Consider the following 12,152-nt stretch of genomic DNA (forward strand, 5'->3'; position numbering starts at 1 on the left):
ACACTGGACATCGTGTAGCGAAACGAATTACTTGACATGACATTGTAAAATATCTAAAGACTCAAACGTTCTGCAAAAGTTGGCATGACAACACGTTTCATCTCAAATTAAAGTAACTTATTTAGCAACTTCTGCCTCATGTATTAACTATTATTAATTGTTACTTTACTAATATAAGATAATAATGTTTTTGTATATATAACTCGCAGGTTTCTTGCTCTACACATCATTTAGATTTCAAAGCGCAGTGCTATAAGTAGACCCAATAAAAGATTATGAGTAATGTAGACTCAAGACATAATATAAAGTTAATCGTTTATTGGATTAATACACGTTTAATTTGAACCTTAAATTATAGATTAACATTTAAATACTTTAATGCAAAAGTGAGTGTTCCACTTCATACAAAATTTCTTTTAACGAACAATGCCAATCGTATCTTTATAAACCGGTAAGTAGCAATTACCTGAAACAAACTTAATTTCACTCAATAAACTAATTTATATAAATACCCACTAAATAAGTGTAATTTGCTATGTATTATGAATAAACCACAAAAGCCAGTCGTAGTCCCGTAAATTCGCACAAATATTTGTAGAAATTGTTAAAGCTAAAACAGCAATAAGCTTATTCCTATAAATCAATCCCGATTTCGCTCGATCCGTAAAAATCGCTACCGCAACAAATTGCCGCCGATTTGCCTCCACGATGCCGTATTGTCACAGTCTACACAATTTACAGACACGAAAAATACACTGCCTCCAATAGACAGCTAATCTATGCAATATATATTTAAGTTATTAGAACAGTCCGCAATCAAAACTTTTGGCTAATATCATAATATCCAAGCAACTTTTAACGCAGTAAACAGTGTTGTCAAAACATACAGTGGAATATGATGTAATGGTTTCAGCTCCTTAAAAACGTTGTGTAATACATAAAAAAAACCTGGCGATTAAAAAGAGTGGCGGAGAGTTTATTGCCAGTTCTTCTCTTCCGTCCTTACCTATATGAGTAAATGATTTTTGACTTTGACTTTGATACCTTGCAATTTAACACGACGCGTAGAAAATAAATAAAATTCGTACTTTTCTTCTGTGCATCGACTGTGGTGATGCAATATATTGTGCAGCTAATACCCCCGAGCGCAAGGTCAACAAAACGTACCCTTTTATCCCCTTTATCCTAATCTAGGGGTCGCAGCCACTCCACTATTATATGTTTGCGGACCCTAAATCAACTAAGACCTCTATTCGGCATTGTTTATATTTCATTACGACATGTGTGCTGCACTGAACCCGCATTCCACGCGCATTGTTCCACTTTCAACGGCAGATGTAGGCCGAGATTTCGGCTGATTAATTTCATATTGATCTAAATCATATCGAGATTAAAAACCGTTTTGACGACATTTGAAGAGAGAATTGCTAGTCGGCATTCACCTCTCCTTACACTTTCAGATCACATACTTTGGAATACATATTAAGTTTAAAGTAAAGGGTCAAGTTATTCAAGTTAAAAAGTAATACTTAATTAACCTATTCAAACGGAGGATCATTGCTCTCTTTATTATCTGACATCTTAATTCATTATCAGCCCTATGTTTACTTCAAACAAAACAATAAAATATTTATAAGCACTCAATTTGAGTGACGACATTCATATCGTATTCCGTTAGCAGATTTAACTTACGTCTAATAAACCTAGATCATGAATGTTGTTAGAAATATACGTAATGTTATTATTTTATTTTTAACAATAACCATTTTAATTCTCGGCTTTTTGTAATTTAAGGCTCGGGAATGAGATTTGATAGACAAGAATCTAGATAATTCGGCAGCTCCTGAAGCCTGCCACGCTATTTCTTAACTGCGTAGGAGTTGAATAAGGTTGTGTATGCATCGGTGTATTTTAGAATACAACTTTCGGCACCGTAGAACCGCAAATTAAACTTCGTCTTCGCAGCGACAGCGTAAGCTTATGGATCCATACCGCCACGATAACTAATTAGTTCGTTGCTATATCAAAAACTACGAATACGGAATGAGGCATAATGAAATTCATCACATTTAATAACATTTCGGCATCATGGTTAATAAAATCCCTCCCCGTCATCCCCCTGTATCATTAGTGTAGCAATTTACGAAGGTGTGATATTTGATTATTAATACAAAGTTGTGCCACTGTTTTCGCACAGAGCTTCATTAACTTGACATTGATTGCGGATACATTTATCATGTACATTTTTCTTGAAATTCTACCCAATAAAAAAAGCGTTTTAAATTGTTAATTAACAATAAACAATATTAAATTCTAAGTAGAAAGTAAAAACAACGCATTGTATATTATCAGAGCGAAAATATTCAAAATGGCGGATGATATTACCAATTGTTATGAGCAATACGTACCAATACTGTATTATTCAATCAATTTAGTAAAACTGGAGGCCATTACAAGAATAATTCATGGGGTATAAAAATAGGGGAGTAAGGCGCACGTGCCGCGATCTAATAATGAATAGATTTATCCACCATTTTCCGCTGAATACTTGTCATCGATTTTATTAACAATAATTTCTAGGATATTTCATTTATACAGTAAATATATAAAGTAGGTATATGGTATATAGTTAAAATTCTACATTCACTCGCATTTTATTACAATAGTATATAGAGTATTTAAAATCCTATTTATCGGGTACTAGGTATTCGATTGGACTAGTAACAAAAAGTAGAGCGATTTTTCTGTAAAAACCTTTTTATGAAATAAACTATGCCGACTATGTAGATGTGGTCATTGTTTTGCAGATTACAGCCTCGTTATTACTGAATAACTCTCTTATGTGAATAATTTGTATAATTCGTACTCATTTGAATTAATTATTCCGTATAAGTTAATGTGGGATAAATGAATTATTGGCTGATAATACGCGGTAAACATACAAAATGACATATAGGTTTTTAATTCGCGTGGATTTATTTATTGGTATTTTATGATACATCTTGTAACATAAAATAATTGCTCGTACTCAAACTTTTGTTGTAAAGACTAACTAAGATTAATGGATTACTCTTTTAATAAATATTTTTTACAGGTTGGGTAGGTTATATATAAAAAGATGGCCATTCTAGTTCTAGTAATTTTAGTTAAATTACATGCCATTATGTATGTATGTAATTTATTTATTCATAAAAAGTTACACCTTCATTTCAATTATGCCTTGCAAAACTGCTTACGCAGTTTGACTGCTGGCAATAAACATAGCTTATAAATGATTACAACGTATTTAACAAGTGTATTTTTAATAAACTTTTAAATTTAGCAAGTGTAGGCTCACGTCTTATGTCCTCAAGTGAACTATTGAGTAAGTATGGAAGTCGTTTTTTTTAGGCGTTATATCTCCATAGTAATTTTGTACCATTGGTATTTTAAATTTACCTTTTGGACATTGACCTTGTGCCAGTTTTATGTTGCACCAAATAAGTGAAACGATCTTGTTTACTATGATTGTTTACAAGTAGAAGATATTTTTGTTTCAGGCCAGCCGGTAATATTTTACATATTTTATATAGTTTACAGTAATCTCCTATACATAAGTAGCCACACTTCGATAACGCAAGTAAGATCAATGATTCAATCATCATCAGTACATAACCTTGATACAGAAGGAATTTCATGAAAATTGTCTGTCACAGAGGCTCAATATAACAGCTCGTAACCGACAGAATATATATGAAAAAAATCGTCCAACTCTGAGAAGCAATAACTGTACGATAGGCCCCAGACGACCAAAGCACGTGGACCTAATCATAATGGATGTGACCTAAAGATGCTTGCATACCTTTTACACAATTATTTTTCCTTAGGAAATGGGTGGTAGTATCGATTATAATTCGTATTTGTAATTTTTGTTACCCTGGAATAGGTCAAGCCTGGGAAGGTCGGTCATGATTATGATGTCAGTCGTCACTCTTTTAACTTATGTGATAAGATTTGTAATAAACGAATGTTTTGTTTAAAAATAGTAATATAATCTACATAATATAATCACATCCAGTATCCGTATCTCGATAAGATCGGTTCGCGTAAAGTTTTGATAGCAGATGTTCGCCAATATTTGAGAAGCCGCTCTTATTTAGTTTTCATTTTCCGCGCGAAGGCTCCCACTACACGACACACACTATATTACTTTGTATTACTCAGAGCTCACGTACATCGCCGCCATGTCGGTTCATTAGTAGGTCCTACTAGAATAAAATCATCTATTCAGAAATAAAATATGGTTATATTTTAAACTAGAAAATCTTGACCAGGTGCGGTGGCAGATGCCGAGGGCTAGATAGTTCGGCAAACGTTGGCTTTATTTGTCTAGTGGAATTAATTTGACAGGCAATTTGTTCAATGCTAACACGCGATGCGGTCACGCTGTTTGATTCTTATTTGTTATAAAAAAAGACGAAATGACGATTTACCAAGCAATCTAAATAAATAGAGTTTCTTAAATAGTGATGAGTGCGTTATGTATCGGACTACTTATTTTCCTGTAAATAATGAAAATCAAAGAACAAAGAAGTGTATGATTTGTTACGTTCATAATTTCAAGTGTTGGTGACGACATATGGGTCAGTTCTCACCTTTATGAAAAGTGTCGCATTCGCGAAACACTATTATTTCCGTAAACTAAGGATCCCTTGATTCTTCGTATATATTCGTAGGCATATTTAGTAATCATATATAATTAAATGCTTGTGTGTATGTCGACGAATTGATTGTGGTAACAATAAGTAAAACGAATGGAAAGAAACAGAAACGCTTCCGTAGTGAAAGAGTCCTTGTTGACTCACATTAAAGAATATTGATACAAAACGAAGCTAAATAATATTGTCTCCTGAAACAAATTGAAAAAGCCTTTGATTTGGGTTCAATACATAGGATTCGTTAAAGCGACGAGCGTTTATCCATTCTGCAAAAGCATTAAAATCGTGGCCATTTCACATGCAATTGTATTATGTTAATTCCACAAATTCCTATTCATTTTGTTTTCTACGTGGCGGAATTAAATAATAAATACAGCGTCTGTCCATTCCCATGTATTGTTGCTTCGTAATTACGTACATCGACAAATTACACGTGTCCGTCTGTCATTACTTTCGAATATCAGTGAAAATATTTAGAAAAGCGAATATTTTCAAACGCTTACACACCGAGTTTTAGAAAGCGTGAAAAATATCATCACTCCTTTAGTTTCCGAAATATTTACCAAAACATACCGTAGAAATAACGTATTAGTAGAGTTTAATGTAGCTAAAATTGACAGTTATTTTATGGGGGTTCGAATCCTGAGAAGAAAATTATTGTTAAAATTTACATTTTTAGACTTAAAACTACTTATTTTATGCAAAATTAAATTTTGAGACTATAACAAATATTGTTCAAACAATATAATTACTTTACTTTAGTTTAAATTCCATCTTGAGGTTTTTTATTCGTATTTTTTTCCGTTTCATTCAAACAATAATTATCTTCATTATTTAGCTTCATGAATAAGTGTTAGTGGTTATGAAACTCCATTAATATATCAATAGTCGTAGTTAAAGATTACTATGAATTTGAATTTGAACGGCGAGGTCCCTCCACTCCCGAACAAATGTCGTTAATCTAATAAATTAATTGGTAGACCAAAACACAGACCCGATCGACAGGAAGCCGCCTCCGACGATTCATTTCCTGTCAAGATTCCCATAAAACAATGGGGCGGTGTCGCGTGGATAGGTTGTTTCAGCGCCAAGCTGTTATTTGCCTTCAGATAAAAGTGCAGAAGATAATATGTCGTTCCCTTTGGAGTAGATGCTTGGGCTTGGGGTTTGGGCTGTGGGGTCCAGTGCACTTGGTAGACAGTTCCGATGACCTCAGAGTTGGAGCTTTCTCCGCTCAACGAATAAGTATCGCAATACAGCGAGGAAATGCTGCCAGCGTTAAAGGTACAACACGGACACAGGGACAAAAAAAATATCTATTATTACTATGTAGCTTAAGAACATTGTAAATATGTACTCTATATTTGTGTTATATATTCCCAACACACAAATTAGAAACGACATTAAAATTTATATAATAAAGAGAAGATACGTGAGTCTCGACTTATTCTGTAATAACCTTCAAGTCGAAGAGATTTTTAAGACAACACATAAAACGCACACACAAACACACACCTCACTTTGTGTACATATACATCAACATGCAAATCTTTAGTACATGATCTTCATCGTATATATATATGGTGTAACCCGTTTTGGCTATATTTTTTATTAAAATTTTGTATTTATCATATATTTATGTATTTTCATAGGCTGTGGATTAAAAATAAAATCAAAGGAGAAATTAACATCACTTACTGTTGTCTCAACCATCAAACAATTCCAAATCCTAAATAAATATAAAACATTGGATTTATATATCATGATAATAATTTAGTGCTGTTGATTGTCAGTACTACTAGGCGCATCGTGCATGAGCAGCCTTACCGCGCCCCGCCATGACAAATTAGCCGACACAAATTCCCGATCTAATTGCGATCCTACACAATCGTAATTAGATTTGTTAACAATCGATATTGTCAGCCGATTTTGGCATTATTATGTTCCTCTTGAGAAGCATCGCTTTTTCATTATTATTGAGCTATTGATATAACGAGCTATTATTATTGACTTGTAATATATACTTTCTTTCTTGGTATTGTACCTGATAAATTTCCATACGACTGAATCTTTTGGGAAACTTTTAAGAGTTAAAACTGTATGGAATAAATTTATTAATAATAAATAGGACGATTAATTTATCCAAATAAAGTTTCAAATTTCAATAAGTTGAGGGGAGAGAGGGCACAGAATGTTATGTACAGTAACAAACGGCAATAACACATAACAAAGTTTTATTATTTAATATGTATTCAATTTCTTTGACACAAAATGAGTTTAGTGTGATGTACTGAATGTATGTTTCTGAGGCAATGCGGTCATTTTTCTAACAGGCTAATAACCGTACGGAATTGCTAATAGGACTGAATTATTGACCACTTAAACATGTGTTAACAACATAAACCCAATAACGAAAAATATAAAGTGTATCTTTATATGAAATAATCAAATTCCACGAATTATAGGGCTTACCTTTACTTTATTAAGCCAGAATATTAAAGTCAGAATTAGATGTGAGAGCGATTGTATCCCGCAACTGTATTTGTTTCAACATGACTATGACGAGTTTGAAACCCCTCACCAAGTTTACAATTTCTGAAATCACTTCTAACTCTTTCGATATTTATCCAATAAATTTACCAAATCCAGGCAAAAAGTGAATTAAATTTTAACTGACGTATGTAAGAACTACAGAAACGATATGTAGGAAAGTATGCAATCACATGAATAATTATAATAATAATAACCTTTTCTTTCAGACACTTTTCACTTAAACACATTTATGTTTCTATAATCAAATTAACCCCGCCATTCTTGTCTGCTCTGCGCAACTTTCTGCCTCATACCACCTTATGTTTGCTTAATTCGGTTTGTTGTGGTCAAAATCCTTATTTAATCGGAAAGACGTCTTTGCTTAGGTGATTAAATCACCTGCCATCACACAATCATCCTTGTATCATCATTGTTCACTTGACAGTTCTCGTCCCCGCAAACACATACACCTCCTGCCGTCAAACCACAAAAGGGTAGAAATCCTACACCTCAAGGGTTGAATTGAATCTCGGATACTAAACCCTATTGTTCCCTTGTTAATTAATCAAGTGCGTGCAATTTTTATTGCTCGTTTAAACATTATACATACTGTATATTTATATATGTACTCAGTAAATGCCAACTTCAGAAAGTTTAGTTCATATAGTACTTCATTCGCGCTTAATTAAATGACTAATCGTTTAACTACGCGGTAAAAATTAGTTAACGCACCACATTTCAATAAACTCAACTTGTATTTTCCGGCAGAAAAAGTGACTTTTCAAAAAAGCATTCGCCACACATGTCTCGAAGTCAACGATCGCTAAACTCTCAAAGTACACTCAGCATACAAAGTGCGAGACGTGCCCCCCTCACCCCCCGGGGGAAAGGCCGCTTCTCTGCGCGACTGTCCCATGAATATAAGATTCGAACGGGTATCGTTTTATCAACTTATTCAACCGTTATATTGGATTCGGCAAAACAAAAACCGACTTTTTGCAAATTACATTATTTCCATTCGGGTTCACGTTTATAAAGAATCTTTTCGGCGGCAGAAAAAAAACCTGATCAAAATTATAAAAGGTTACTCCTCCTCGGTAAACCGCTTACCCGCTATCAGATGCAGAAAGGTGAGTTTTTAAGTGAAGCCCGACAAACTGCTACTGTAGTTACACGTACCTACTGACCATTTTAACGACACCAAGAAAGTACAAAACAATTTTTTTTTTAGATTTTTCTTAAAAACAAAAATTATCTTATAACGTTTATATAAACGGGCCTTTTTTACTTGACAATAATTTAACACTGCTGTAGGACGTACTTCCGCAAAAACTTTACATTTTTCCTAATCAAATTTTTTCGTCTGGTATACAACTAACATTGAAACGACCTACAAACGCCAAAGTTTCACCCACACTATGGCACAAGTTTCAATAGGAATAGCGTGTGTGTACTAGAAGTTAACACACAAAAGCGACAATTAAGCCAAATGCGAAAATTAAAGTTTTTAGCTTCACCCGCGAGATAGTGCAAGTTGGCAGCAGACCAACCGCTCCTAATGTAATCTGTGACGAGCTTTATACCCCGAGTTAAGGTCGTTTTGCTGCTAATCTCCGAATTGATGACATTCGACTTTTTGCTTTTTATTAAGCTTTCATTAAATAATGTGCTCACAAAATGTCTGTGCGTGAGTATGTGAGATATCTTGTCATTTACAAGTCACAGTGTGGTTTTCTATCCCAGACAAATTGCGTCCCAGCATCAGACATAATTGTCTCAAACATGTAGATTTGTATAGATACAGCCCTGATTGGCTTCTAAGAATGGTAGATATATTATTAGAATGAGTAATTTTTCCGCCCTACTTAACAGCGACTTAAATGTCGATAAGTCGATGTCGACATTCAAGAATCTTACGAGTCTCATTAGGCGAGTTTCAAGGTTCCCGGGATTATTAAAACTTTTACACTGACCTCATTGTCATTCAGTCACTCTCACCTACTTTTTCTTCACCCTGAATGTATTTAGTTTGGAGCAAACTCCTATAGCTCATGATAAATTAGACGTTAAACACACATACACAAATGTAGCATTTGCGAGCGAGTTTGTCTCGATATTTAAAATAATTTTAATTTTTTTCCGACGTTTTGATAGTACTTGACGGTAAAAAAGTTTTTTCTTTAAATGTGTAAAAGCTATGTTAACAAAAGACAATACTTTGCTATTAGACAAGTTTTTCGGAAGGATGGTTTTGTCGAAGACACGTCCTCCGTTTACCGCCTTATAACTTTTGTGTTGGAAACACTTGCGCCAAACTGAGTTACGATACAATACGTGCGTACGGACTCTAAGGGCAAAAAGGGCGTCGCTGTGAAACAGCCAGTATCTATAATTACGGCCCTGTTTCTCCGCAGACACACGATTAATATACCGAATTGTCACTCATGAGTGACAATAATTGTAATGTGAACTACAACTTAATTAAAGAGCAGACAAATTGCCGTCATGTTAATTGCCTTAAGTAGTTTATTGCAGTGAAATGTGAGAACATTCCGTTCTTACTTCACTACGTAAAAGATATTTCAATGCGAATCATGTCAAGCAGGACGACAGACAAATTTGTGAAAAACTTTAGTATATTTTGTTCGGCTTTTTATTTCAGAATAATTTTATTTCAAAACCGTTGCGAAGTCCTAGAAAAAAATCTGCCTATTGACTCTTACTTAATTCGATAAAACAAATAAAAAGCAAACAAACCGTAAGTAAAAAACACATTACAACATAACCGCGGCGCAGTAAATCCATTCGAAACGCTGAGATTACCTTAATGGCTAATATTCACATACCATTAACTCAGCGAGACGAATTATTGATAACCGCCACTACCGGCGGCGGCCTCAGTGCTCCGCGCGCACCGCCACCAACTAACTCTACATTTTTCATGGGAAATGATAATATGTTTGGTACTCGTCGCGCTAAACTTCGCGCCTGCGGCCTCAGTCGGCGAAAAGGCCATCTTAGCCTGTACGAGCCACGGTCAGTCTATGCTCGAGTGCCATAACGTTTTGTATCCCAACTCGAAAGTGAGAGTTCCCATAGACCTTCTGCTCTACCCGCACATGGTTTTAATTGGATTTCAAATTGACAACAAGGAACCGACATGGAAATGCGGTGGAACACTGATAAGCGACAGATGGGTGGTCAGCGCTGCGCACTGTATTGAAGATCCCGTTTACGGCCCCGCAAAAGTCATGAGAATCGGAACTGCCACATTTGAGTTTGACGAGGTCGATGAGTTGGCACAAGAAAGACTTATATCTGCAATTGTTCCCCATCCCGGATATAGGCCACCTTCTAAATACCACGACATAGCGTTGATGAAAGCCGAATCACCATTTATACTAAGTAGAAACGTCCGCATCGCGTGCTTGCAAGTAGATGACAATATTCCACCTGTTAAATTGACAGCCATAGGTTTCGGGACGACAAGATCCGGAGCGGCAGCGGGTAGTCAGACTTTAATGAAGGTAGACGTCGATTTCATCAACGGCACAGTGTGCAATCGATCAATGAGGATTTTAATTCGAAGAAGAGTTCTTGCGAATGGAATTACGGATGAGCAGATGTGCGCCGGCGACTACGAGAACGGGGGAAAGGATACGTGTCAGGGTGATTCGGGAGGCCCACTTCAGTACATGGAGGAGCATGTGGACTGTATCAGGACTTTCCCTCTTCACGTGTTGGTCGGAGTGACGTCCTTTGGAAGGGATTGTGGAAGGAAAATGGCTCCAGGTGTATACACGCGGGTTTCTCGGTATATCGAGTGGATCGAGGGTGTTGTCTGGCCTGGGGTTTATATAGCCTAAATTTATAAATAAATCTTTATTCGCGGAAATGTTTATAAGTTTTATTAAATTCAGTGATATGATTCATTCAATAAAGTGATGGTATTCATTTCAAAAATACACCTGTAATAAGAAAACACAAGATTAAGATTTTTTATATTCTATAATTGTAAAGGTTAATTTAATATTACCGTTTAAATGATTCATTCAATAAAACATTCTTTCAACGCCAGTAATAGTGAATAGTCGCAATAATGAACCTAAAACACAGAGGTAGGAGTCATCCTCGTCGCAGCCCGCTTATTAGTGCACATAAAAGTTTTAATATTACACAAGTTGATTAAAAAGCCCGAGTGAATAATAATTAAAAACCTGTTGACGAAGAACATCACTAATGGATTACTGGTGAAAAATAAACATAAATAAAGCTAACAAAAGAAGCGAATATTCAATATCTAATCTATACGAGTGTGAGTTTACCCCTTGCGTTTAGTTGTCATGAGGTAACGTATATTAGAGAGATTCTGTGTTCGATTTCAAAGTCTGATACTATGATCACTGAATAAACAAAACAATCAATGTAATAGATGCAAAGGTGTATCTGCCATATTTATTTAGTATAGGCAAATGAGCCTACAGGCCGCCCAAAAAGGGCAGCAGCCATCGCATCTCATGTGCACCCATTTTTAGTGGGTGCGTTGCCGGCTTTTGAGGGAGAAGCATCACATAGGCATTCGATACTTTTAACGACAATAACTTCATACCAAGCAATTTCAATTCGCCGTCCTAAAGGCGTTTTTGGTTAGGACTCACCTGAAACACAAGGAGGCAATGTTATCACTTATCAGCTATGTGCTTGTCAAGGTGAGGTGCTCGAGTAATGGAGGTGCGAGAAAATGTATGCGTACCCTCACACGTAATGTGGTTCAGCCAGTTATCTTACAATATTTATTTTTGGAATGAGCAAGGATTTTCTTAAGATTTACTCTTTGATAGAAAGCTTTCTGCTGTCGTTTAAAAACATATATGTAACATTTTTTAATCGTATTTTTTACAAAACACTATTTATTACACGTTG

General features: G+C 35.3%; 2 protein-coding genes across 2 annotated transcripts in view; one reads left to right on the forward strand and one right to left on the reverse strand.

Annotated features, from left to right (window-relative positions):
* LOC123711498 overlaps positions 1–12,152 on the reverse strand; it is a 160,944-nt gene that overhangs the window by 69,636 nt on the left and 79,156 nt on the right. The window lies entirely within an intron of this gene.
* LOC123711499 (serine protease snake-like) lies at positions 10,093–11,218 on the forward strand. Its single transcript, XM_045664121.1, has one exon. The coding sequence runs from the start codon at positions 10,178–10,180 to the stop codon at positions 11,093–11,095; it is 918 nt and encodes a 305-aa protein (XP_045520077.1). The 5' UTR covers positions 10,093–10,177; the 3' UTR covers positions 11,096–11,218.

This window comes from Pieris brassicae, chromosome 6 (genome assembly GCF_905147105.1).
Source record: "Pieris brassicae chromosome 6, ilPieBrab1.1, whole genome shotgun sequence".
In the NCBI taxonomy this organism is placed as follows: Eukaryota; Metazoa; Arthropoda; class Insecta; order Lepidoptera; family Pieridae; genus Pieris; species Pieris brassicae.

What these genes read in the sequence shown, in the direction of transcription:
- LOC123711499 (XM_045664121.1), top strand. Translation starts at nt 10,178, where the DNA reads ATGATAATATGTTTGGTACTCGTCGCGCTAAACTTCGCGCCTGCGGCC.